Source organism: Acinonyx jubatus, chromosome A2 (genome assembly GCF_027475565.1).
Source record: "Acinonyx jubatus isolate Ajub_Pintada_27869175 chromosome A2, VMU_Ajub_asm_v1.0, whole genome shotgun sequence".
Taxonomy (NCBI): Eukaryota; Metazoa; Chordata; class Mammalia; order Carnivora; family Felidae; genus Acinonyx; species Acinonyx jubatus.
Window position 1 is genome coordinate 47,169,693 of NC_069383.1, and position 27,298 is coordinate 47,196,990.

The following is a 27,298-nucleotide window of genomic DNA, read 5'->3' on the forward strand; positions in this document are numbered from 1 at the left end:
GAAGCTGATTGCTGGGGCGCCTGGGTGGCTCGGTCAGTTAAGCGTCCGACTTCGGCTCAGGTCATGATCTCACGGTCCGTGAGTTCGAGCCCCATGTCGGGCTCTGTGCTGACAGCTCAGAGCCTGGAGCCTGTTTCAGATTCTGTGTCTCCCTCTCTCTCTGTTCCTCCCCTGTTCATGCTCTGTCTCTCTCTGTCTCAAAAATAAATGAACGTTAAAAAAAAAATTAAAAAAAAAAAAAGAAGCTGATTGCTATAAATGTGAGAGCACTGTGGATAAATTGGGCTTGAACCGGAGACTGAAACCTGATTGGCACAACTGCACCTCACTCTAGAGACCTCTGAGCTTGCGTTGAGACATGGGGTATCTTTTAAGTCTTGTGTTCCCAAGGCCTTTCATTTTCTGGCTCTGTTTGCAACTGATGTAGTGGTTCCGTTTAAGTACCAAGATGGAAACTGAGTGGTTCCTGACAGGTGATGGTCCTTTCTTTCCTGTCTTTGTTTTCTAGTGCACGTACATTTCAATCGACCAAGTTCCCAGGACCCATGCTATTGTGCTAAGCAGACCTGCCTGGCTTTGGGGGGCAGAAATGGGAGCCAATGAGCATGGAGTGTGCATAGCCAATGAAGCCATCAATGCCAGAGAACCAGCAGCTGAGACCGAAGCCTTATTGGGGATGGATCTGGTCAGGTACCACACAGTCATTCTTTGAAACAACCGCTCAGAACAGGTGGGGGAATGGGAATGGGATTTATTTCCCTCCAAACCTCATATTTTTGTAACACGGTCCTCCCAAAGGAGACCTGTGTCTTTTGATAAGTTTGAGGTGATAGGAAAAAACAAAAAAGGTGGATTACAGTGGAATATTATTGAGCAATAAAAAATAACCGAGTGCTTACACATGCTTCAACATGGTGGGTTTTGAAAACATCGTGCTAGGGGCGCCTGGGTGGCTCAGTTGGTGGAGCGACCGACTTCGGCTCAGGTCATGATCTCACGGTTTGTGAGTTCGAGCCCCGCGTCGGGCTCTGTGCTGACAGCTCAGAGCCTGGAGCCTTCTTCGGATTCTGTGTCTCCCTCTCTCTCTGCCCGTCCCCCACTCATGCTCTGTCTCTCTCTGTCTCAGAAATAAATAAATATTTAAAAAAAAAACAGAAAGAAAACATCGTGCTAAGTAACAAAGCCAGACAGCGAGGTCGCATGTTGTATGATTGCATTTACATGAAATGTCCAGAACAGGCAAATCCATAGTAGCAGAAAATAGATTAGTGATTGCCTGTGGCGGGGGTGGGAAAATGGGGAGTGATTCCTTATGGATATGGGGCTTCTTTTGGGGGTGTTGAAAATGTCCCAATTAGGTTGTGGTGGTAGATGTGTGAATGTACTAAAAATCACTGAACGGTGTATTTTAAGCGGGTGGTTCATGGTTTGAAATGTAGCTAAAATATACGAAAGAGAGAAGGCTGCATATAAAATACATAACATATCAAGGAAGAAAGAAGAGATATATGCCCCTCCTGTCCTTCATCTCACTTGTCCTTTTCCCTCTTCCTTCTCTACCGGCCACTACATAACAGGAGGCAGCAGGCGCATCGTGGGCTCGGGGGGATGGGGCCCTCTCCTTGGTCACCACCATGTGTCGTGAGCACCGGGACTTGTGTGCCTGGCCTGCGGTGGCTGATCAATGACCGAGTTTGGAGTGAACCACCAAAGGCGAGGGTGGGTGGGACCGAAACGACACTCCGAACTGGCTTTCTTTTTTTCGGAGATCGTGAAATGCAACAGACTCATGGCCTCGTGGAAAGAATATTGGGCTGGGAGCCAGGGGCCTTGGTTTTCCGTGTGATTACACCCAAGTTACAGCACCCCTCGGGACCACAGTCTCCGCATTTATTCGAGGGGAGGCCTTAGATCGGATGACCTCTAAAGAACCTCCCAGAGCCAACATCTTATACCAAGCAATCGCAGTTTTGACGCTTTGTAGGACTTGCAGGGAGAAAGTGTGCATTTACACAGAGACCTCTGTGGTCCGTAGCTTCCGCCAACCGATGGATAGGTCTATTGACCTTCCAGGAATGGGCACACTGGGCTTGACATACCTGCGTGAGAGTCATGGGCTGCAAGTAGGGATCCTTACAAGTAGTTTTCATAAAACAAGAATTTGAACTTGGGTGCATCTAACTCCAAGATCCAGAAAAACGTGGACCGAGCTCGTATGTTCAAAGGATCTGAACGGCACTGAAGATAGATGTCAGAGTGAGACTCTAACCTTGGCCCAGCTAATTCCATCCCTTTTCCTGCCCTGGTCATGCCCATAGTGAGGTGATGCAGCCAAATTGAAAGTAGGCATGGGACCAGAAAGATGCTGTTCTCATTTGGAGTCGTGTGAATTTGCCCCATCTATGAGGCCAGAGCACTGTGAAAGGCTTTGGAACGGGTCTCTTGATATTGGGTAACTTGTGGCCCTAGACTACTGTGGCCCGGGTGCACCTGTCCCCTCAGTCTTCCTGTTGTTTGCGTCCTGATACAGTGGAGCAGGCTGTCCTGTCCTTGGCCCATGGCACAGAGGCTAAGTGGGAGTGGCCAGGTGTATCGTTTTCCTTGGTCCTGGCACAGAGGGTAGGAGGGTCTGATCAGAGTGGTGTCTGTGGATGAGTGCTGAGGTCCCGCTGCCGCCGCCATACGCAGAGGGCACTAAGGAACCTCCCGGAGCCAAGGTTCTTGGCTTGTGGGAGGGCAAGTGCGCGTACTGGCGTCTCAGTGTGGAATGCAGCGGGCAGAACGGCAGGAGAATGAGCTAGAAGCTGCAAAAGAGAAGTCCCGGCTTCCAAAGGTGGTGTGCCCCTGGCTAGGTATTCCCACGCTCCTAGCACGTGTTTGCCTGGGCAGATTGGAGCCCTGTGAAGGCCCCGGGACAAGGCTTCTGCCTGGAATGCATGCATGAGGCAATGTGACCAGAGGCTGCTAGGCATCTGTGAAAGGAAGAAGGGGGCCCTCCTCAGGGCACAGCTCGGGCAGATCAGAGAGGTGCTCATATAGCATGCTTGTTTCCTCTGGATCCTCAAGAGCAGATGAGTGCTTGCTTCTGTTGGTCCTCTTTGGAGAAGATGACACCCGCCAACAGAAAAGTCTGCTTAAGCCAACCGTCTCCTAAGTTTATTTTGTATCACTCTGCTAAGGTCTTAGGGTTCAGCTTTGCAAATCGGTGACTTTTCACCAAGTCTTCCTAAATAAGCTAAAATTGAGAAACGCCCAATAAATGGATATATAATTATCTGACTACGAAGATAAGCCTGTCGCGAGAGCAAGTCTGTCGGGGCGCCTGGGTGGCTCAGTCAGTGAAGCGACCGACTCTTGATTTTGGCTCAGGTCAGGATGTCAGGGTTTCGCGAGTTCAAGCCCCACGTCGGGCTCTGCGCTGACGGCCTGGATTCTCCCTCTCCCTCTGCCCCTCCCCTGTTTGCATTCTCCCTGCCTCTCCCAAAATAAATACATAAACTTAAAAAAAAAAAAAGAGAGAGAGAGAGAGAAATAAGTCTGTAGCATTATCTTTTCCTCTCCCTGGCAGGACAGTGGAGGTTCCTTCAGCAAGAATCAGGCTGGGTGAGTTTTAGAGACGATTGCTCACATGATGAAAATTCCCACAGAGCTGGCTTATGCTGCCATCTTAGCGGGCACCGTCGTCTCTGTTCTGAGGCGCTTGTGTTCCTGCCGCTAGAATTATGATTGGAAGCAAGAGATGAGTCAGTGGACATTTACTGAGTACATTTCAAGTGCCATCCTCTTTCACATCAGCCCGAGAGGGGCGTAGTCCCGTTTTGACATTACAAATGAGAAAATCAAGTTTTCGAAAGGTTATGTTACTTAAGGTCACACTGCCAGTGGGTGGCACACATAGAATTGGGAGCCAGGTCCCCGTATCTCTGAGCCATTGTTTTGCGGCCACAGCGTGCTGCCTCTCAGACCTACTGACCCCCTTGGTCCTGGGCAGTTGTGTTTGTATTTTCACAGTCAGTATCTCGTACACCTGTCTTCATAGAGCCCAGGGATTAGGTACCTGTTTTATAGGTGACATAACGCGGAGTTCAGACATATTATGGGACTTGCCCGAGGTCACGCAGAGGGCCGTATCTGTGCCCTCTGTAGGGGGCCGATTACTTGGAAGGGCTGGGAGCGGACTGCTGTTTCATTTCAGAAGAAATAGGTACTTTTTGATAAGTGACGCTCTAAGCCACACCAGGAGAGGCAGGCTGATAGGTAGGAGGAGAGATACGCAGAAAAGGATAGATCACGTCCTACCAGGCACCCATTCCCTGTGAGATGACGGAGTGAAACATATGTACCGAGGACAAGGGCTGGCAATGGAACCCTTTGTTACCAACCAAAATGCCTGGTGTAGAGTAACAGAGATCAAGGCTGCCCTGCGCACAGGTGTCCTTTTGCCCGGAGGCAGGAGGGAGAATAAGCCACACAAAGGGGGTCTTGACACGGCTAGAGCTGAGCTGGCCGGCATCATGGGAGTCAGAATCAGAAAAGAAAAACAGCGTTGGCTGAGCTGCCTTTCACGAGGGAGAAGCCACTGGGTTCCTGAGTCTTTTGTTTGTGTGTGTGTGTGGGGGGGGGGGTGGGGGTGCCCAAAGACAGAAAACACCCCCACGATTTGGAACCGAATGCGTGAGAGACGCATTCTGAACTCAAGTGCCGTGAATCTGCGGATCGGCCTGCATATTTCATACATATACACGTGACGGCGTGCTTTATAACTCAGCTGCACCCCAGGCTTTGGTTACTGTGGTGAGAACCATAGCGTACGAAAGGACTGAGGGAGACTTCCGGTCTTCTTACTTCAGGCTTGGTTTGGAAAGAGGGACAACAGCCAAAGAAGCCTTGGATGTCATCGTCGCCTTGTTGGAGGAACACGGACAGGGTGGCAATTATTACGAAGATGCACACGCCTGCCACAGCTTCCAAAGCGCGTATCTGATTGTGGATCGCGAGGAAGCCTGGGTGCTGGAGACCGTGGGGAAGTACTGGGCTGCTGAGCAGATCACAGGTGAGTGGTGTGGACGGGCTGTGGGGGGGGGGGGGGGTGCTTCGAGGGCAAGAGAGGCTCAGGCGGATGCTGCCTGGACGCGTAGGAGTCACCCTGGTGCGGCAGACCCCCTCTGTGCCGTATCCTCACTTCTGGGCTCTGCTTCTAGAAAGAACCTGGGCTGCAGAGGTGTCAACACTTGGGAGACACGCTCGTGACATTTCTTATTTTCCACTTGCTTTCTGGGCAGCACCCGGCTGTGGCTACCGGCTGTTTCGTGACCCAAATGGTTACTCTGTGACTTGGCCAAAGGAATGGTGATTATCCCATTCCATTCAGTGAGTGAACCCCTACAACAGGGAGCTGCCCCTCATCACCCGTAGCCCTGTGGCTCCTCACACTTGGGATGTTCCTCGAGAAGAGGCGTTCGGATCTGTGTGAGGACCGTGGACTGCCTCTGGGACAAGCTCATTTCTCTGTGAGACAGTGTTTCTAGAAGAGCAGAGGCCTAGGGGAGCCACAGTTGTGGCTCTGTGCTCCCTGCAGCACTTTGTTCTGAGACAGTTCCGAGGAAGGAGATGTTAGAGGGGGTTGTGGTTGTCCTGTCTCATCACTTAGCAGCCTCATATTGGAGACAGGATGAGGTCCCAGCATGGGTTAAAGGGTTTCCGAGAGGACGAAGGAATTCTAAGAGAGAATCGGCCAGTGAAGCCCTCCTGACGCTCCTCAGGGCTGGATGACAAGTACCTAGACCGTGTGCCGCCATTTCTCCCCTCCTGTGCTCACGGCACACGCGGCTAGCGGCTCGCCACCCTCTTCTTGTGTTGAACCTAAACTTGGGCTTCAGTTTCTCAACTGAATTTGTCAGGAAGTCTCTTCCAGTTCCTCAGAATTGATGATAGGGATGAAACCTGTTTTCCAGACCCACCTAAGGGGTGATTGGAACCAAAGCTGACCTGAGTTAGAAGCAGCAGATCTACTGCGATAGGTGAGAGTCAAGGTCTTCTGTGGCCTGAGTCAGTGCAGTGATGAGGGTTTCTGTGGACGAGGGGTGTGTTGGATGCTCTACGTGGCTGGCTTGCGGCGCTTGCCTGGAGGAGGGTGGCTTCTTCGCATTCTCACAAGGGCACCGAATGGGCTGGTGGCACCCTTGCAACAGTCTCAGAGAGTTTCTTCACCCCCATGTGCCCAGCATATACCTCCTGGTGCCTGTGCCCCATCCCTATGGCACTTACAGGACTGAGACAGCCGGTGTGGCTGCTGGATCACTGAGCCTGCTGCAGTGCAGGAACTTTAAACTTTTTTATCAAAAAAGTTCTAAGCTGAAGCCTTACTCTCCCGTGTTTCCGGCAGGAGGGCTAGTGGTCCATGCTGAAAAAGCAGTCATATATTGCTTTTAAATAGAACTTAAAACTTTTTGATCTATACCTGCATTTCAGAAGCTTAGTTTCTCTTCAAGATGCAGCTTAAAAAACCCATCTCCTCAAAATGCGTGCTTTCACGAAACATTGAAATAAAAGCTCAGCCATTCATTCCTTGGACTCATTGATCTCATGTCCTCTGATCCCAGCAGCAGTGTGATTGCAATAGGACTTGATGAAACTAGGCCCTGAATGCTAACATTCTTGGGAGCAAACGTATATTATTTTTAATGTTTATTTCCGTACTTTTGAGAGAAAGAGAGAGAGAGACAGCGAGTTGGGGGGTGGGGGTGGGGAGTGGAGAGAGGGAGAGAGAGAATCCCAAGAATCTGTGCACAGTCAGCACAGAGCTTGACTCAGAGCTTGATCATGAAGCGAGATCATGACCTGAGCCGAAATCAAGAGTCAGACGCTTAACCTACTGAGCCACCTGGGCGCCCTGAAAGCAAACATACATTATAAATCAGCCCTTTAGGAAAATAATATCTGTGGCGTTGCTCACAGGATTTTTGTGGATAGCTTAGCATGAAGAATGCCAAAAGCCCCTTTTTAGGCCAAAGCTCCTTTTTAATTTTTTTTAAGTAGTTTTATTCTTGTGTTGTCCTCTGAAAAGATGAGCGGCAGAAGGCCAATGCCCATCAGCTAGGAATACTTATTTTGGAAGAACAAATCAGTGGAGCAGAACATACTGGGAGAACCCTGTCCAGCACTGACCTTGTCTCTAGAAACTGGTTTTTAGGCAGTAACGGCTTGCAACTTGTGGTTTGATCTCTCTCTCTACTTCATTCTCCCAAGAATTTAAAAGATCAGCATGCTCTCTGGAAGCAGCAAGTACGGATGGCCTCTTTTGAGCTACAACTCATAACTTCTTAGTGTTCTAGACAGCATCTTGAAGAATGAAGTCATCCTCAGTGTATTTGCAGCTGAGGCTCTGGAAGAAGCCACAGGAAGCCTGCCAGCCGATAGGGGAGTTTCATCAAGCTGGAGTGCACTCAGCATTCATGCGCTCCCGACTCTAGACTCTTTTAGCTGCACTTATATTTTTATGAGAAAAAAATTCCCATAGAATTTCTGCACTCATATACACGTACACGCATGGACACACACACACACACACACACACACACACACACACACGCTCATACTGATATCCTCAGAGACGTATATTCGCAGGTACATTCCATTCTTTTAAAACAATTCATTATCAGTGCCTCTGTGTTTTTCTAAACGTTGGGACCTGAAAAAAAAATAGTTGAATGAAGAGGTGCCATCTTTGTATTTTCCAAAAGTGATGTTACTTGGGCAGAGGGTGGAGGTGTAAAGTGTTCCTTCAAGTGGAGGAAGCCTAAATTGGGGAAGAAGCAGGGCTATAGTTGTGACGTTCATAAGTCTTGTAGGTTGCGTCATGTCTCTTTCAAGAAACCTTTCATTTTTCCTATGGTTAATAGATGCCTGGGGTTTATTTAGCCCTAATGAGAGCTGCACAGGTTTCCTTCTGAGTGTGAATTTTAGATCCAGCGACCATTGCTCCTTTCGAATGTGGTAGTGCCCGGTCAGGACTGGTCAAACCTTCTGGGAGGTCTTCTTACAAGAGGACCAAGGATTGTGTTTCTCTCTTCAAAAATAGAATCATTTCCTCTCTCTAAAGTCGAATTGCAGAGAAGGGATTCGCTGTAAATTTCCATTTCTTGATTAAGTCCTTCTAAGTATCTTTCCAGCTAACCGGACTTTGCACTCTCTACAGAGGGAGTGAAGTGTATTTGCAATCAGCTTTCGCTCACCACTAAGATAGACGCGCAGCATCCTGAGCTCAGGAGTTATGCTCAGAGTCAAGGCTGGTGGACGGGAGAGGACGAGTTCAATTTTTCCGAAGTTTTTTCTCCAGCTGATGACCACCTAGACTGCTGTGCAGGCAAAGACAGCTTAGAAAAGAAAGAAGGTGAGTTAGTATATCCCTTATGATTCTCCCTCTCATACCTGTTGTCTTGCAGCTGTGTTTCAGAGAACTTGTCTGAACTTCGGGGGGTGAGCAAGGAGGTGGAAATGAGAACGGACCTTGTACATAGAGACGAACTTGTGTTGATGTCCCTGATGTGCAGGCAGGATGACGTATATCTATTGTTACAGGATGCTTCCTCATCCACGAGGGTTTTTCCTCCTTCTGATTCAAGTCATCGTACTTGTCTTCGTGACAACTTACTGTAGCCTTCCTTCTACCTCAGCGTTTGTGTATTTCACTCATTGCCTTGTCTTCCTGTATTTTCCTTTCTCAGTGGCCTGCTGAGCCTGGAGGGCAGGGCGCTGTCTTTCACTCATACTGGGATCCCCTCGTGGTGTCCATTATAGTCTTTTGCTCCGTGAACATTTGTTGAGTTGGAACTGTTGTTCTGAATTCTCTTCCCGAACCCTCTATCTCGCACCTAGCTGTTGACTTAATCAGAATCCAAGCTGAGGCAAACGTGGTGACTGGATAGCTTATTACTTCTGTGCCCGAGCGGAAACCCTTCCAAGTAAACCACTGAGGCCACATTTTATAGTTGCCAGTGATACATGCGTTTTGTAAGTTAGACCTGTGATCATTTAGAACAGGGGTCAACAGACTGGGACCTGCTGGCAATCCCCTGTTTTGCAAATAAAGTTTTACTGGAACACAGCCATGCGCATTTATCTAGGTGCTGGTTATGACTGCTTCCATGCCATATTGGCACAGTTGCAGAGTTGCGACAGGTAAGTTACAGCAAGGTGGTGGGGCCCATAAGCCTGAAATATTTACTGTCTGGTTCTTTAAGAAAAAGTTTGCCGATGCTTAACGTAGAAGAACACGTCACAACTTTGGCTGTAGAACTTAATGTATTAAGGGTAGGAAGGTAGGACAGTGATCCATTTTAAAATGGGAACTTCATAGGGCGCCTGGGTGGCTCAGTCGGTTAAGCATCCGACTTCAGCTCAGGTCACGATCTCGTGGTCCATGAGTTCGAGCCCCGCGTCGGGCTCTGGGCTGATGGCTCGGAGCCTGGAGCCAGCTTCCGATTCTGTGTCTCCCTCTCTCTCTGCCCCTCCTCCGTTCATGCTCTGTCTCTCTCTGTCTCAAAAATAAATAAACGTTAAAAAAAAATTAAAAAAAAATAAAATAAAATGGGAACTTCAAAAAAAACTCCAAAAGTTAAAAAAAAAACAAACCCAGCTTGGTAAAAGTATATAATACCATGTATGAAGCAGTCTTGCCAGAACATCAAATCTAAATCTGATGAAGCCTCTGGACCTAGCTACTGGTTTACAGGAAATGCAGATGGGAGGACGTACTAAGTAACACCAGGGGCTGCTGTCTGCAAAGTGCAGACTGTGGGAAACTCTATAGGAGAAATGGCCTCACAAATAAAATGCAAGGGGATAAGGGGCACCTGGGTGGCTCAGTCGGTTGAGCGTCCAACTTCGGCTCAGGTCATGATCTCGTGGTCTGTGAGTTCAAGCCCCGCGTCGGGCTCTGTGCTGACAGCTCAGAGCCTGGAGCCTGTTTCGGATTCTGTGTGTCTCTCTCTCTCTGCCCCTCCCCTGCTCATGCTCTGTCTCTCTCTGTCTCAGAAATAAATAAAACATTTAAAAAAAAATTTAAAAAAAATGCAAGGGGATAAAGTGAGAGGCAGAGATTAAAAAAGATTTCAGCTGTTATCAACCAACTGGGTCCTGATTTAAATCAATAAACTCATTCGTAAGACAATGAAAAATGTTTAACACCGGGTAGTTGAAGAAATCAAGGCTTTATTAATCCTTTTAGATATGGCATATTACAATTGGAAATGTACAAAGAGGACGTGAGTTGTGTTAGTGAAGTTTAAGGCACTTCTTCTTTATGTGACGCTTTGATTCCATCTCTGTGAACATAGACGGAAAGAATAGCGTTTTAACGTATCATGATCAGAGGGAGAAAACGTAAAACCGGGGTCCTTTGTAGCCAAGGAGTTGTTTACGCATTTATCTGAAGTCAGAGCCAGTACTCAAAATGGCTGTGAATGTTCTGCATATTTCTCTGTGTGTCTCTTTCCCACTGCTGAGAGGTCATTCTCCAAATACAGTGCTGACTGTCACCAGCAAGTGTGTATGAGAGAACTTGCTTAGTGGATTGTGCATAGATCGCACATACTTTCCTATGGATATCGTTCTATTGCATACTGTACTGGTTGAGAAATTGCTAAGTGCTACTTAGCGCAAGGAGACTCCAAAATAATATGGCTTCAAGAAAATGGAAGCTTATTTTTCTCCCGTGTTATGGTCTAGATGTATATGGCCAGTCCAGGGATGGTGGGTTACCCGGCACCAGAGGACAGCCATACGTGACGTTTGACTTCCACCTGTGGTCCGACTTGCGGGCATGTCCTGGGCAGCAGAAAGATGGACAAACAAAGTGAAGGGCGAACCGTCCCTTGTATGGAGGTGACGAGGAAGTTGCACGTAGCATTTCATCTCCCACTGGTCAGGATTTATCATGTGACCTCACCCGAGCCACAAGGGAAGCTGGGAAATATAGTCTGTAGCTGGGCAGTTATAGTGCAGGGTTCTGTAACTAAGAAGAAAAGGAACAAATGGATTTTGGTTAACAACTTGCCGCTATTAAAGCTTCTCTCTCTCTCTCTTTCTCTCTTTTTTTTTTTTTCTTTACAGAAAGCATCACTGTGCAGACTATGATTGACATCTTACGGGACAAAGCCAGTGGAGTCTGTATAGATTCCGAGTCCTTCCTCACCACAGCCAGTGTAGTGTCTGTTCTGCCTCAGAATAGAAGCTCGCCGTGCATTCACTACTTCACTGGGACCCCAGATCCTTCCAGGTTTGTTTGAGACACAGTCGTGCTGGCAGGAAGTACGCGCTCCTCGAAAGCTCATCCAACGCGCCCGCGCTGCGTCCCTGTACCTCTCTTTCTAGAGCCGAGTCACATTTTTCAGTCGGCCCCAACGTGGCCAATGCAGCACAAAGAGCTTTGACAAAGGGGAGTTCTTGGCTGGAGTCATATCATTTTTATGACATCCGTGGAATCAAATTGGTTTAAATTCAACCGATATTTATTGAGTTGATATCATGGGCCAGGCGTTGTGCAAACATGCATGAGGGATGCAAACATATATGAGGGATGCAAACATACGTAACACACAGTGAGACAGATGCAGGAATGCCCAAGATTGATCAAAACAATCAGTTCCTGTAAGTTAGAGGACAACATAGCCCAGAGGCGATGCAGATTGAGGCAACGTCAAGGGCACTGACCACTTCTTTTTTTTTTTTTTTAATTTTTTTAAATGTTTTATTTGTTTTTGAGATAGAGAGAGACAGAGCGTGAGCAGGGGAGGGGCAGAGAGAGAGGGAGACACAGAATCCGAAGCAGGCTCCAGGCTCCGAGCTGTCAGCACACAGCCCGACGCGGGGCTCGAACTCATGAACTGCGAGGTCATGACCTGAGCCAAAGTCGGACGCTTAACCGACTGAGCCACCAGGCGCCTCCGGGCACTGACCACTTTGTAAGACATTGTGTTTTAGGGAGTTGCTTTCTGCCTACGTTCAGCAAAGGCATTGTACTGCCCAGTGTTTAAGAACACAGCCTCTAGAATCACCTGTCAGGATTTTGAGTTCCATCTCTCTCACTGAGTGGCTGGTAAGTTACTTAACCTCTGTCAGCTTCAGTATGCTGTACAGACCGGGGGTCCTGGGGATAATGTCAGCTCCTACTTCGTATGCTTGTGGGGAGGATTAAATGAGATAATCCAAGTAAATAGACAGTAGGCTTAACTTTTCTTTTACTAAGACTATCTCTGATTTGCCAGGCAGACAGCAGCCCCACTCCCTGGTAACGTTCGGTCATACACACTGCAAGTCATGGCATCAGTGGCTGAGACACAGCTTTCCAGTGGTTTCTAATTCAGTTCATTATCAGAAGCACTTGGGGGAGTTTTTGAAAAATACAGGTGCCTTGGCCCAAACCTGTTGTATCAGAATCTTTAAGGTGGGCTTACGAATGTGTCAGGTTAAGACTGACCCTCAGCCTGGAAAACCATGAAGATGTCCTATTCTGATAGTTTCAGTGGTATTTTTTAGGGGTTCTCTTGGCTGAAAACACTCATCATTGTTTGTATATCGGGTGTCAGATCTTTGACTGCTATCAGGAAATCTGCAGCTGTTCAATTTCATTCCCTTTTCAGCTAAACATATTTATTCTCCTCTTACTGTTTCAGGAATAGAAGACAATGATGGTGTCTAGCTAGGGATGGTTTCTTAGATGACTCGGGGAAAAGCCGAATACCTCTCTTGACCTGTCGGACTTACTTTTAAACTACTGCCAATATCAGTAGATCCTTCTAGCAGGACCTGACTATTAAATTCAGTATAAGCTATTCCTAGTTTTTCATCCACTCATGTATTCATTCAACAAGCATGTATGAAGCACCTACTGTATACCAGATATCATGCTTATTGGGTATTAGGGATGAAGTGTATGCAAGGTAACAGGTGGCTTGGAGGAGATGATGAAGGAGCACGCTTCACTGAGGAAGGATCTCTTGAGCGCCGGGCATTGTGGGAAGAGGAAGAGTTTGTTAGGAATGAAAAGCAGGAATGACATTTTGGGTAGAGAGACAGCATGGACACATGCAGAGAGCCATGAAACGGTACCCTGTTGTAGATTATGCTTCCATCTCTCTTCTCCCCGCCACCCCCCACTCCCCACTCCTCCAGTAAACAAGCCTGGCCACCCTCTCATGGCCTCCCACAGTGAACCTCCTCTCCATGGTATTCCAGTCGACCTCCCGTGGTGCGCTCCTGGTTGACCCCGGCTGCTTCCTTTTGACCTTATCTCGAAGCTCTGGATGCTTGGTCTCATGGATGGCCCTGCTCCCGCCCTCTTGTCCGTCCACCAGCTCTGGGGCGCGTCCTTCCTCTCCCTGTTGTCTGGACCTCCCTTCATGGACTCCGACTTAGCTTGCCCCGAATGGCTGGTGGCTCAGCTGCCTCTTGGGAGCGCTCTGTGCCGCACCACAGGGGTACACGTGGGCACTTAGAGCCCTTCTGTAGAGTGACTAGAATGCCCTGCCGTGTTCTTTAGTGGGCAGGAGCCTTTGAAGGAGTGGGTTGAGCTGAGGAAGGCCTGAAGTACCCGCCTTGCTCCTCATGTCTCAGGCACCGGCCCCCGCTGTGCTTAGAAGACAGGGCTGTGTGAGGCCAGAACACTAACACAAAGGAATGCCATTTCCTAGACTGAAGTACATGGCCCAGTACGGTTCTAAAAATGGGCTGGGAAATAGCCTGCTTATATTTAATCTGGAAGATTTCAAGTAATTTTAAAAGAAAGTTATTCATGGTTAAATTAATTGAAAAGACCTTGAAGAAGATTAAGGCATTCATTTTTTATCTTTCAGGGCTAAGGGAGCTGCGTTTCCTACTGTGACTGTTAGAACTGTCACAGAATCTTTTCTCCTATTCACCATTTCAGTGTTTCTCTGTAATTGGGCATGTTGAACATTTTCTATTTTGTCAGCAGGAAGCATAATTACCTCCTCTTGGGTTTTTAGGTAGTAAATGGGGGAAATTTTAGCTGGCTTCTGCAGACGCTGGAAACGGTAGAGAGATGTTTTCAGGAAATCATTTCAAAGCAGGGGGCTTGCGAAAGATTATGATTTAAGAGCGGGACTGTGTTCTTTATCCCTCCCAATTAATGTTCGGAACCAAAGGACACCATCTGACTTTTGCTCTGCCTGCTTCGACACGTCTCTGCCCTTTGCTCGGTGGGTTCATTACAGATCCTTCTCTGGAAATAACTTGTTCTCGCGCTCTCTTTTCCTCTTTCTCCGCCCCTTCCAGGATGGACCAGGTTCTGTGCAAGTTTGAGGGCTGGATGGAGGTGCAAAAGTCAGAGTTTGAGAGCTAAAGAGGGAGATGCAAAAGACCTTTAATTAATTTTATTGAGGAGGCAGATTCTGTCCTATTAATATTCCGTTGAGTCAGCTGGTGCCTCAGTTATCCACGTGGTGACAGCGACTGACTTCAGTGCTCTGGTTCTGACCTTTGGAAGCCATTTCCTTTGTGGAAGCTGGCACTTGCCAAAGCCTCACTGATGTGAAGAATTGGAGAGGGAAAGGGGAGAGAGGGACCTTAGCACATTGAGACTGTGAAGTTCGGGGTCCTGAAGCCCGTGAGAGCCGAGCAGGTGCATCTCTTCCCAACCCTGTGTTCAGTGACGTCACACTGGTAACGTGACACGGGTCACAGTGGGCACGTTCACACCACAGAAGCCGGCAGACGCCATGGATCGGGGCTTATTTTTTTCAGATACGGTTGCCAAACCAGCACATCGCCAAGAGGCCCCCACATCTGAGAAAGCCCACAGAAAGCCCACTCGGGGTACAGTTTGGAGAAACCAAGAGGGGGAGAAAATTAAAAAACTTTTCCATTTTAAATATTAGAAGGCTGTGTCCCAACCCATTTCTCTCATCGTATGAGGCTGTGGACTTCGGCCCAGGAAACAGAAAATAGGGAAGAAATTCTAGGAAAATGGGATGTTGGGCCTAATTTAACTAGCGGCAAATAGCTGGGGAGTTGCAGGGGACCTGGTGTGTGTATGTGTGTGTGTGTGTGTATGTGTGTGTGTGTGTGTGTGTGTGTGTGTGTGTGTGTTTCTTCTCTTCTCCCAGTGTGCTAAGTTTGAGAGGCGAAGCTGAGTCAACTGAGACTGTCTCATCTGGTTAATTCAAATGTAGTGACGAGCGGCCCGTCTGTTGGTGGAGATAACGCTTAACAAATGTTAGACGTGGCCGCATAGGTAAATACGATCCCTGGTGCTGTTCAGGGAACAACCAGCAGAGACGTACCCAGAGGTGAGGGCCCCGTGTGAAATAGCACCCCCGTCAATTTCACTCTGAATGCGTATAGCACCAGATTCCTCCTCTCTCCTGCCCTTTGACCTCACAACCTTCCAGAGCATCTGGATCCAGCCCGAAGCTCATCCCATGCCCCAAATGTACGAGTTCTCTTTCCCTTTAAAATAGAAAGGCCCTTCGCTGATAGGTCCTGCCCTCAGCCAGATGCGGCTGAAATCGTGTGATTAAAGTGACCGACAGTAAAGCTGGAGCGACCCATTCAAGAGACACCTGTAATTGAGAGAAAACTGGTTATTTTGGGTTATTTTGAGCTTGGTTGAACGTTTAGCAGATTCACCCACGCAGGAGCCTTTTGCTGCCCCGCTCTGTGCCAGACTCCCCTCAGTGGATCTGGGGGACTCCAGGGCACGGGATAAGCCTGGCTGAGTGGCTTGGGGAGTTTCTGCACCTTCCTAAGGATAGAGCCATATTTGAGGTCAGAAGTGCCGGCTGGCCACTGATGATAAAATCCCAAAGCACCAAAAGGGTTTTCTTTTTCTGCACAGTGTGTATGAAGAACCAACAGAAGGTTAATATAATGGTGTGAGGTCGTGGGCGGAAAACTGACCTCAGTTTAGAAGACCTGAATTTAGTTCTCCATCTGCCACTTACGAGGAATATGCCTTTGGACCCAACTCTTAGCTGCTGTGAGCCTCAGTCTTCTCATCTGTAAAATGGGATGGAAATGTTTTCCCTGCCTTGTTCATTGCTGTGTCCCTAGTACCTAGAATGGTCACTGGTACTCAATCATTACTCAACACGTATTTGCGTGTTGAATGGATAGAATAGAAAAGTGAACGAATAGAAAATGGGGGTACCAGGAGAACTGAATACAAGTGCTTTGAAAGTTATGACACGCTATAAGACGTCAGGGGTTTCCATGGTAATTATGCTTTCTTGCCAAATGAGAAAACAAATGACAGGGAAACATTTTTTACACTGGGTCGGCGCGTGCGTCACAAGATTCTGGAAGACAAAAGGGACAGATGAGGCCAGGACGCCTCCCAGGGAGCAGGTCTCTGGGCTCGAAGGCTAAGATTCTGCAGACTTCTGAGACAGAGCGTGGGAGACCACGCTCTGGTCCCTGTCATCAGACTGTGCCTTAGATTTGTCTCAGGGAGAGCTGAGGGTCGTGGTCATGCGGTTTCCTTTATGTTGCTCATGGCTTCCTTTATTTAATTGTCCCTCCTGACGGTGGATTGTCCCTGTAGAGTCGCTCAGCCGGCTTTAAACCTTCTCACTAACCAGCTGATGGGAGACTCTTTGTCGTTGGAAGCACTTTCCCCTTTTGGGCCTATCATCCTGTGTTCGTGTCACGGCACACAATGCAGGGGCCGAGTGACCCGGGGTGAATTCCGGGTTAGGAGGCTTCTTTGAACCGGCTTTCTGGAGCCCTCTCAGGTGTGCCTCACGTCAGGGCCATCCCTGGGACACTCTGGGAGGGTTCCACAAGTGTGACAAAGTGTGCCCTGCCCTGTCCCGGTGGCCTGGGAGGGGTGTGCCTTGTGACTCAGATGACAGTTTCAGCTTTGCCGCTGGCTGGATATGTGATCTTGGTCAAGTCATTTAATGTCCGGGTTGTTACTTAGCATACATTTGATGAAGTGGCATGTAAGAAGCTACCATCTGGGCTTTTAAAAAAAAAAGTCTATTTTTGAGAGAGAGAGAGAGAGAGAGAGAGGAGAAGGGGGAGAGAGAGTAAGTGGAGAAGGGGAAGAGAGAGAGAGACGGAGAGAGAAAGAATTTCAAGCAAGTGCCCAACCACCAGTACAGAGCCCGATGCAGGGCTCAAACTCACCATCTGTAAAACATGACCTGAAACGAAGTTGGACGCTTAACTGCCTGAGCCACCCAGGCACCCCCTCGATCTGAACTTTAAGTGTGGGAAAATGTCAGAAATTCTCCTCACCTATTTGTATTGTTAGTGTGATTTTTTTATAAGGCTTGGCGAGAAATCGGAAGGTTTGGGAACCACTGAGTTACCCACATTCTGCTTTTTTTGGATACATAGGCACAAATAAACCCTGAATTACAATTCCCACATTCAGGTTTAAATAATTATTAGTGTTATTGCAATTTGTTATCATCAGCAGTAGTTTTTTATTTATTCAGTCTCAAAAACTCTCCCTTTAACCACTTGACAAATCTATGCTTCATGTTTGTAGCAGTTGAGGGTGCTGACTTCCTTACAGACTTTGGGGGAAAATCCTTGGAGAGCTTTGGCTGCATTAGAGTATTATGGGAATCCCATCGTATTTATTATTTATTTTGAGAAAGAAAACTGATAGATGGGATAACTAGTAAACATACGGTACTTTCTTGCTTTAGAAAAGCCACTGGGCACCTTTATTGAGGTGGAGTGGGTTTGCAATTCCATCAACTGGAATGTTCTGATTTTTACTACCCTGTTATCCTATGTATTGGATGCAAAAGACCATGACTGTGCTTAGCATGAACTTCTTGTTTTTAATGTTTATTTTTGAGAGAGAGAGAGCACGCAGGGGAGGGCCAGAGAGAGAGAGAGAGAGAGGTGGACAGAGGGTCCGAGAGAGAGAGAGAGAGAGCGCATGCAGGGGAGGGCCAGAGAGAGAGAGAGGTGGACAGAGGATCCGAGAGAGAGAGAGAGAGAGAGAGAGCGCAGGGGAGGGGCAGAGAGAGAGAGAGAGAAATGGACAGAGGATCTGAAGCAGGCTCTGTGTTGACAGCAACGAGCCCAATGCGGGGCTCGAACTCACGAACCGTAAGATCGTGACCTGAGCCAAAGTCAGACGCTCAACTGACTGAGCCACCCAAGCGCCCCAGCATGAACGTCTTGAAGTCAGAGTCACAAGTTCATGAACTGCATGACATACAAATAGAAATTTGTAGGTTTGGAACCTGGAAGGGAACTTCGAGATCATTTTAGTCCCAATCAGAGACAGGGAGCACGAGTGTCCCCACAGCTGGTCAGAGTAGAGAGGAGTCGCATACCCTCATTCTGAGGCCCAGCCCAGTGCCCTGCCGCCGCTGTCATGAGTCAGGCAGATCTGGGATCCGTGCTCAGCCCGACGAGTGATACCAGACTGTGCCCCTCCTGGCCCCCCAGAACCGTGGTTCTCGCCCACGGGGCCACCGTGTCAGAATGGTCCTGAGATGTAAAGTAACGCCCTCCCAGTGACTGAGCCTGGCCAACTCATTGCCCAGCGTAAGCCTGCGGAGGTCATGACTCTGACCCTTTCTGGCCATGGCACAGACCCTGCGGCCCAGAAGACGTGAACTGTGCGGGCTTGGGGCTGCACAGCAGGAGCCTCAGAGCCAGGGTCCCACAGAAGGGTCTCTGCGCCAGGCCAGGAGGCTGCAGATTAACGTCTGCTGGCAGGCGGCACGATGGGCGCCGACTTTCCAGGAACCCCTTGTGCTATCAGGTCCTGAAGGATGGGATGCTTGCCTCCTGTGAGGCCGCTGTGTTGTAAGAGACCAGAAGGCCCCAGAAGCCATGTCTGTGCCGGACTCTTTGCTCCCCCCTGTTTTCCTCCCGCTTCCCCACCCTTCCCCGTCTGTTACCCTTTTCCTGGGACCCCTCACCCTGCAGCCCTTTTGCAGAATCAACTGAATGACTAATTGGATAATGCAGCATTGTATTGAGCATTCAGTAGAAGGGCCAACGACCCATGGATGTTCAAGAGGCTGTAGGAGGTGGCACTTTGTGGTCCCTCTATGAAAGGCAGCCCCCCCTATGTCCTGGGGAGGGAGGGTCCATGAACAGGGTACCTGGCGCCCATCCTTAACCAGCCCCACCCCACTTCCCCAGCTTGGAGTATGAAGGTCTCGCTGCTTGTAATAATGAAATCAACTTAGCCTGAGCCCGGTCTTGCAGAGTGAGTTCGGTGTCTTGACTCTCTTGAGCCCTCTTTCCCGTGACCTCCTCAGGGAACTAACCTAAGAGGTTACTTCTCATGACAGATCTCCCCCGCTATCCCCCGCAAGTTCTTTTTCTGCCACGCCCCTTTTACGAAAGACGTGCGTTAGTACAGTACCTGTTTTCACTAACCGAAAGAAATCCCAAGAGGCTTCTCGCTCTTATGAAATGGTAACTGCTTCTTTGCTCTATACCATTTTGGCTTACGAGAAGTTTCATAGAACATTCTACCTCCAGATAGCGGGCGTGGGGCGGTGGGGGGGGGGGGGCGCTTCAGATGGGGGAAGAGCCCGTCCTGTTGTCCCTGTAGCCCAGCTCCTCAGACTTGGTCTATCGCCAATCCCCTGGGGACCTTGTTGACACGCACATCCTGATTCAGCAGGATGGGGGCGGGGCCTGAGGGTGATGCCGAAGCCCCGGGTCCAAGGACACAATTCGGGGAGCCAGGGTCCCCGGTTCCCAGTTCTTTTCAGACTGTGGCACACCTGAACATGTTTGTGTGGCACACTGGCAGGGCTTCCCTGGCCGCCTCGAGCCCCGCCACCTCAGGGCTGAAGGAGTCAATATCCCAGCTCACTGCTAACCCACTCGAAGCATGGTGGCCAGGGCACCGGCGTAGAGGAGAGAAAATAACCCGGATCCGACCCGTACACCTGGGGGTGTGTTTGTAGTCCTCTCTCTCCTATTGTTATTGCAGGTGCTGCCCCAGGGTAGAGAAAGGCAGATGCCTTTCAGCCTAGATGGATGGCCCGTTGCACCCTTTTCTCCAAACGCCACGCGTCTGTTCGCCTTACTTTGTACAGCCGAAAGGGGCCTCCCAAACATTCTTCCAGGAACAAAGCAAGTCTGTTTTGATGTCTCCTTGCTGCTCATAGAAGAACTTGCAGCTGGCAAATGACAGCTTTACTAAAATATTTACTAAAATACGCAGTTGTGTCTGTCTCGGCCCCCACCCACCAGCCGCCGGGAGCTGGCTCAGGAAGCGTTGGCCTAACGAAAGGACAGCCTCTGGTGTCCTCACGCCTCAAGCTCAGTTGGGCTGAAGCACCTCTCCTTTCTCTCCAGGTCCATATTCAAGCCCTTCATCTTTGTGGATGATGTGAAACTTGTCCCCAAAGCACAATCTCCCTGTTTCGGGGACGACGACCCTGCCAAAAAGGAGCCTCGGTTCCAGGAGAAGCCAGATCGCCGGCACGAGCTCTACAAGGCCCACCAGTGGGCACGCGCTGTCATCGAAAGCGACCAGGTGAGCCTAGGGGTGGGCTGGCGGAGGGGGGCGTGGTCTGCGCTCGAGGAGGCAGGAAGGCGTTAATCCCGCACATCGTTTCCCTCCTCGCCAGTACGCCTCCGTCCAGAAACCCGGGGACCTGAGGCCTTCCGAGAAGGCTGCTGTTCACTTTTCCGGCCAGTCCCCTGAAACCTAACGAAATGAAGCCTCCACGTCTAATGTTGTCCTAGAACTCGGTGGGCTGGGAATAACCCTCTTTCATTTACTGTTTCCCTGGGGATGTTCCCTAGGAATAATAGATGTGTGCGGTTCTGGTGGGGGTAACTGCTTTCCTGCTGTCTAAAATTCTTTGTGTACTTTTGGGGGTAAAACGTTGGTACGAGATGGCAAAACCTTAAAGACACAATCATGTCTTGTTTAAAAAAAAAAAAAGTAATCCTTCAAAAAAAAGTTCTGTAGACAGATGGGGGGGGGGTGCACAGTAGTGCAAATGTCCTTATGCCACTGACCTCGTACACCCAAAAATGGCTGCAATGGCAAACGTTCGTTATGTGTATTTTACTATAATTTTAAAAGAGTTTTTCAAAAAAGATTCTCGAAGTCCTAGTTTTTTAAATTGAATTCAATTTTTATCTGAGAGAGAGAGTGTGTACACAAGCAGGGGAGAGGGAGAAAGAGAGAGAGAACCTCCAGCAGGCTCCACACTCAGCTTGGAGCCCTCCACAGGACTTGATCCCACGACCCTGGGATCATGAGCCAAAATCAAGAGTCGGACGCTCAACCGACTGAGCCACCCAGACGCCCCAGCTTCCTAGTTTTTAAAAAAAGTTATTCTCCAAGGTGCAGCTCACCCGCCCCTCCCCGCAAAGCTTTGGCAAATAAAGTTACAAGACATCAATTCAAACGAGACCCACACCCAATATATGCCCACAGCAGCCACTAGTGACGGGTTGCGTATAAAATCCAAGACTCTGTTTTGCTGAAGGGAAGGGGAAGGAACGTGGCAGTTAGACGCCCATCTGCTTCCCAAGCATGTATTTGCCAACTTGCAACGAGTCTAGTTTGTCCTGAAGAAAGGGACACCTTGTAGGGAAATTGGCGTTTGCATTTGCGTGGACCGGGTGAGCTTTTTTTCTTGTGCTTGGCATGGTAGACTATATAAAAAGCATAGAAAGAAGGGCGCCATCAGCAGTAAACCCAAGGGATTTTAGAAAGCATCTCAGAGAAGGGCAGTCTCACCATCCATAGGCTTTGCACTTCCGTGCCACAGAAATGTCCATTTTGACACGTCAGAGTCACCTGGTGTTTTCACCTCCATCTTCCCTGCCGGATGTTTCCGTGGAACCGTGAGTGCTTCCGCTCCACCGCACTGACTTTTGTCCGGGGCTGTCTATTGAGGTTCCCAGCAGTGCCTGTCTTCCAGGTGGATGACAGTAAGCCCGGAGTGAAAATGCCACTCGGTGCATCATTTCGGGGCTCTCTGGCAACTAGAAGGCGGAGGGAGAGAGGGGCGTGTGTTTGAGCCCTTCTGCACAAAATGCCACAGAGATGAGACGGACAAGAGTGGGTGGGCTCTGACATTGAGACATGACCGTTGCTTTGAGTCAAGGCCGCGTTAGGAAGTGGGGGACGGCTGCTGACGGCGGCTTCTCCATTCTGGGACTAACTGGGCAAATGGAAGCTTTTCACTGTCACACGCTCTAAGCGAGTGGAAGAAGAAATCTCAGCAGCTCAGAAGAAAGTACGTCGGGCGATGGACACGGCACGTGTTTATTCACTGATCGTCCATTCAGCAAACATTTACGGGGGTGCCTTCTGTGTCCCAGGCGTTGAAGCCTGGTGATGAGCCCAGTTCTCACTCCTGGGAGATCGTGGTCCAATGGGGGACACAGGCAAGGAGACAGACCCTTATAGGACAGGAAGAGAACAACCACGGTGGAAGTAAAGGCATGGACAGTGAGCCCAGAGGAAAGGTTCAAAGAGGCCCGGAGACGGGTGCGCGTTGACCAAGTGCCGAGGAAGGGCAAGGTGGAGTATCATGGGTTGGAAGAGTGCAATTAATTCAGTTTGGCTAAAGAGAAAGGGAGACTTTGGGGGGCCTGGCGGGAGGTGGGGCAAGCAAGAGCCTCGTACTCAGGTTACAAAAGGCCTTTCCTGAATATCACTCAAGAGTCTGGATTTTATCCTAAAGGCAGTGAGGAGGTAGGTATGCCAAGCAGAGCAGTACCATAACTGCACTGGCATTCTAGAATGATCCCTGCGGCAGCCCTGGGGAAACAGATCGAATGGGGTGGGTAGGCCCCTGAGAGGCTTTCTTGTCCATCGTAGTGACTCTCGCTGTTCCCGCCCTTCCTCAGGAGCAAGGTCGCAAGCTGAGGAAGACCATGCTGGAACTAGAGAAGCAAGGCCTGGAAGCCATGGAAGAAATTCTGACCAGCTCTGACCCTCTGGACCCCACTGAAGTGGGGGATCTTTTCTATGACTGTGTTGACACTGAGATTAAGTTCTTTAAGTGAAGTAAGCATTCCCTCTCCCCTTCTTATTTAAACGTTCCCACCTTACTAAATTACCAGCAAAACAAACCACTCTCCTGTTTGAGTAAAATGAGAAAGTTCAGACGTGTGAAAGTCACACTCTTGTGTTCTGCCCTCAATCCCAGCAACGTCCCCTTCTTCTACAACGTAGCTCCCCCTTTGCAGTGTAACGTGTATCCATTTGCCTGTCTTTCGATTGTGTGACTCCTTGTGGATTTTCAGCTGCTATCGTTGTATTTCAGTGACCGTGGACACACTAGCCTTCTCACGGAGGACGAGCGTTCGTCAGGCCTTCACAGGGGGCTCCACAGTGCTGAGTGTGCAAGAAAAGCAAAATCTATTGAGGTCTTAGTCATTCTTTCAGTAATGGTTCCTTTCAGGTTACCAAAAGGCCCGGGGCTTTTGTGTGTGAACTTGAGGGGGAAGCTTCCTGGCCTCCCCTTCACACGAGTGCAAGCCGGTCGTGCAGAACGTCTGCAGATGTGTCTGCTGAAGGACACAACCAATGGGAAGGAACAAAGGGGGCTCCTCTCTAGTCGCAGCTCATCTGATTCTCGTGGTTCTAAGGGGCCTGTCCTCTGTCTGCTGCGCTTGTGCGCAGTGGACCCACAGACGGCTCCTGAGCACGGGAGAGCTGGTTAGCGGATTTAGCTAGAACTGCCCGTGTTGGAGATTCCGAGGCAGCCATGCGCGTGGCCTCCCCACATCCCCACGTGGCTCTCCCCAAAGGCCCGAGGCTCTCGCTGCACAGCAGCACGCCCACCCCTTGGCCTTGCGTAGAAACGATTTCGGGCCTGGTTATGGCCATCTACTCCGGGATTAATTAAATGGCCCTGTGGCATGGTTCTCCCCCCCACAAAGCTGCGTATCTCTCCAGCTAATGAGGGAGAGAAAAGGAGAGACCGTTGGCTGTTCAGATGCTAAAGTAGCTGGAATCCGAGCAGCGACTACATTATCTCAGCGGAGACTTTAAAACTGATTTGTTTCCAGTGTCGCGTTCACACGAAGTATTTGACTTACCACCAGAGCACAGAAGAGCATGTGAGGAAGACCAGATGGGCCGGGCATTGGGGAGACAGAGGGCGAGGAGGTGGCAGATGGAGGCAGAAGCAGGTCGCCGCAGGGTAGCGATCCAACCCCCAGCCTTCCTGTCCGGCTTGTTATATCCCACAAGGCTATGTACGATGCACCTGGCTCTCCCTGGCCCTCCCTTCGTTCCTCGTGCCCCGTGTCCTGGTAGCTGCCCTCACGGCGAAGGCAGCCGCGGTGGGCAAGGGTAGGGGGGGCTCCCCTCCAGCTAGCGAAACTCTCACCCACTCCGGAGATGGACAGAGGGCAGAGATGACGAAGGGACGTATATGCGGGTCAGCAGCTCCTGGAAGAAGGGCAGCCCCACTATTCCAGCCTCACCCCCACCGCTGGGGCCCCGTCGTGCTCCGTCACTGGTAGGAATTTGCAAGTGGAAATACTGGGCGTGTCAGTAATCTTCGAAGTGACCTTGGGTTCGGGACTCTGCACCGACAGCGGTGCACGACAGGCAATAAGGGCCGGAGGGGACGTGGGTCTCACACACAGATGCAGACACGGAGGGTCACGAGTTTTATCGGGACACAGCTGGTTTCTCTACCAGCTCCCTTCCAAGGGTGTAGGTATAAAGGCACCATGAGCTTTTGGTCCAGCAGTTTTGTGAGTTCTGTACGTAAAATCACAGACGACAAGCGGTGGGAGATGGGAGGGACGTTTGAGAGCTGACAGGGTCAACACGGCCATTCGTGGCGGCTCGTAGCTGCCGTGACCCAATCAGGGCTTTCATGGGTGACGAACTCAGGGTCTTCTGGTAGATTGAGCAGCCATTCTCAGAGCATCTGTCTACAGGTGCTAAGTTGGGGGAGGGGAGGTTTGGAGGTGACGTTTTTGGTGCCTCACCCCGCCCAAGTCCACCTGCTAGGTGGTTATTTAAAACAAGGGGATGTGTTAAGCCACCCTAAGATTTCACCAGGTGGTTTCACCTCTACCTATTATAGAAACATTTCATCGGACCTGACGTGCCTGAGATACCCAAGGTGATTTGGGGTTTACCAAAAGAAGTCTGGTGAGAATAGATTACACAGGGGTCTGCTTTCATTATTATGGGCCAAACATTATTGTGGGCCAGCCAGTCTATGCGATTTCCTAACCACCATGAAGTGGGAAATACAATGGCTACTTCTCTTAGGGGACGCTGACCTTTGTCCAGCGTCTCAAAGAAAGGCCAACCCTAAATGAGAATTGTCTGGGCTAATGGTGTGCATCACAATTGTGGTGCCCCAGTCTTGGGCCACCATGGGCCATGGCAGCCCTCCATGGCTAGGCCGGGCAAGAAGTTCAACGGGGGCTGGGACACTTCTGTCAGGCACAGAGGGGGTCTATGTACAGTCAAACCCCCAATAATAGCGTGGGTGAATTCTTTGCGCATTTGGGCGGTGTGGAGAAAGACGAGGAGAGTAGAGAATCTGTTGATGTGGCTGGACTCCCTTCTAGTGACTTCTTTCTACTTACGTCCACTGCTTGAAATTCGTTCTTGGATTTGGAACAGGCTGTTGGGGGAAGGTATGTTTCTTTTTAAATTCTCCAAACAGACCCCGCTTTTGAAAAATGCTTATCATTACATGGATGAATTCTTGACCAGGGATTGCTTTTCTAAAGGCAATATGGAGAAAATGAATATTCAAGAGGAACTAAGAAAACAATGGTTAAAGGTCAGTGTGTAAATAGCTTCCTGAAAGAACCATTTGTGTGTCCATTAAGACTTGGATGGGGGAGGTGTGCGTGCTTTGTGCAGCAAGAAGACATGGCTGTAAAGGATGGAATTTCTCCCCCAATCCCATGCCCCGTAACCAACCATAAGCCGCTTAGTCTTGTCTAGTAGATGGCATTGCCGTAGATGAAGACAGCCCTCATCCTCTAAGGGAGCAGAGGCTCCAGTAAAAGTAAATTAGCAAAGCAGAGGTAGTACTCTTCCTTCTTGGAGGTGGTTTGGAACTTTCAGTAGAATAAGCATATACTTGAAATTCTGGTGATTCCTTAGTGCCCAATAACATAAGACACAGTGTTCTTATTAGACGGTCTTCCTTATAAGCTAACAGAGCAGGTGTGTGCCTAGTAGATACTAGCAGTGAAGTTCCTTCACTATTGGGTGAATTGCTAGGTATAAAAAAAAGAATTGCCAACCAGGCAAACTACTTTGCTCCCTAACTTATGTCATCCCGCACTGGTACAGGTGTCACACAGCTCTGGCCGGCCCCAGCAGGGAAGCCGGGTGGGACCAATGTGTCTGCTATGAAACCACTCACTGCATCCTTGACTAAAGAACAGTCAAGTCATTTGTCGGGGAGGTCTTCAGCTGAGCTCACAGGTTTAGGCAGGAAGCACACGGAGGAAGGAGGGAGGGGGGGAGCCCCCCTGGCTGGCCGTTCCCGTACGGAGGGGTTGGGGTGGCAGGTCACGTGCATCTGCTGTCCCAGCACCACCCTGTGCCTCCCTGTGGCTGTGGCGTTTCATTCTGCACGGTCCCAAGCCCCAGCTCTCCTCCTACGGTTTGTGCCAAACGTGCCGTATCTGACCGACTCCCAACATTCCGAGATGTCACCTGCAGATTTCTCATGGGAATGCATTACGTATGTGTTTGCAATCGTGCTGTGAGAAGTTCCATGTGTGAGCTGGAAAATGCTATTGGCAGGGAATACTGACAAAGAAAATCTTTCTGTTTCCTGCAGTGGGAACCGACCGTGTAGTCTTAACAGCCTTTTGTACAAATATCGACAAACCAGATAACTTCCCTATCCAGTGCTTGCCCTTGGAATTGTCTCTAAATACATCAAGCATACAATAAAAAAAAAATACTGAAATTAATGTCCTTGTGTTTCATGAATAAATGTGGGCATCGGTCACAAAAGAGAACATGTATGAAGGGGCATGTGTTTTTCTGACCGGACTTGTCATCAAACCCAGTCAGCTCAGTGTTTCCAACATGCTGTACCGTTTGGTGAGTAGCTTCACTCTTTGCAAATAAACACAAAAGCACAACCCATCGGGTTGGCTACCATCAAAAAGCAGAAAATAAGTGTCGGTGAGGATGCTCAGACATAGGAACCCTGTATGGTACTGGTGGCCGTAAAAAAATGGTGCAACCGCTGTGGAAAGCAGTATGGCAGTTCCTCAAAGAATCGGAAAAATTGGATTAGCATATAACCAAGCAATGCTGCTTCTGGGCATATGCCCCAAAGAACTGAAAGCCAGGTCTGAGGTA

At 49.4% G+C, this 27,298-nt stretch overlaps 1 protein-coding gene across 4 annotated transcripts in view; it reads left to right on the forward strand.

Moving 5' to 3' along the window:
- Positions 1 to 26,901, forward strand: part of LOC106968674 (peptidyl-prolyl cis-trans isomerase FKBP14) — an 83,859-nt gene extending 56,958 nt beyond the window's left edge. For 3 of the 4 annotated variants that reach the window (XM_053218270.1, XM_053218271.1, XM_027075187.2), the window contains 6 exons: positions 509 to 690; positions 4,851 to 5,053; positions 8,198 to 8,392; positions 11,113 to 11,278; positions 20,314 to 20,494; positions 22,834 to 26,901. In XM_053218270.1, the coding sequence (XP_053074245.1) occupies positions 509 to 690; positions 4,851 to 5,053; positions 8,198 to 8,392; positions 11,113 to 11,278; positions 20,314 to 20,494; positions 22,834 to 22,992 (1,086 nt within the window). In that variant the 3' untranslated portion in view covers positions 22,993 to 26,901. The remainder of the gene's footprint in view (positions 1 to 508; positions 691 to 4,850; positions 5,054 to 8,197; positions 8,393 to 11,112; positions 11,279 to 20,313; positions 20,495 to 22,833) is intronic. The other variant, XM_027075188.2, reaches the window with a different exon arrangement.
- The last annotated feature ends 397 nt before the right edge of the window (positions 26,902 to 27,298 follow it).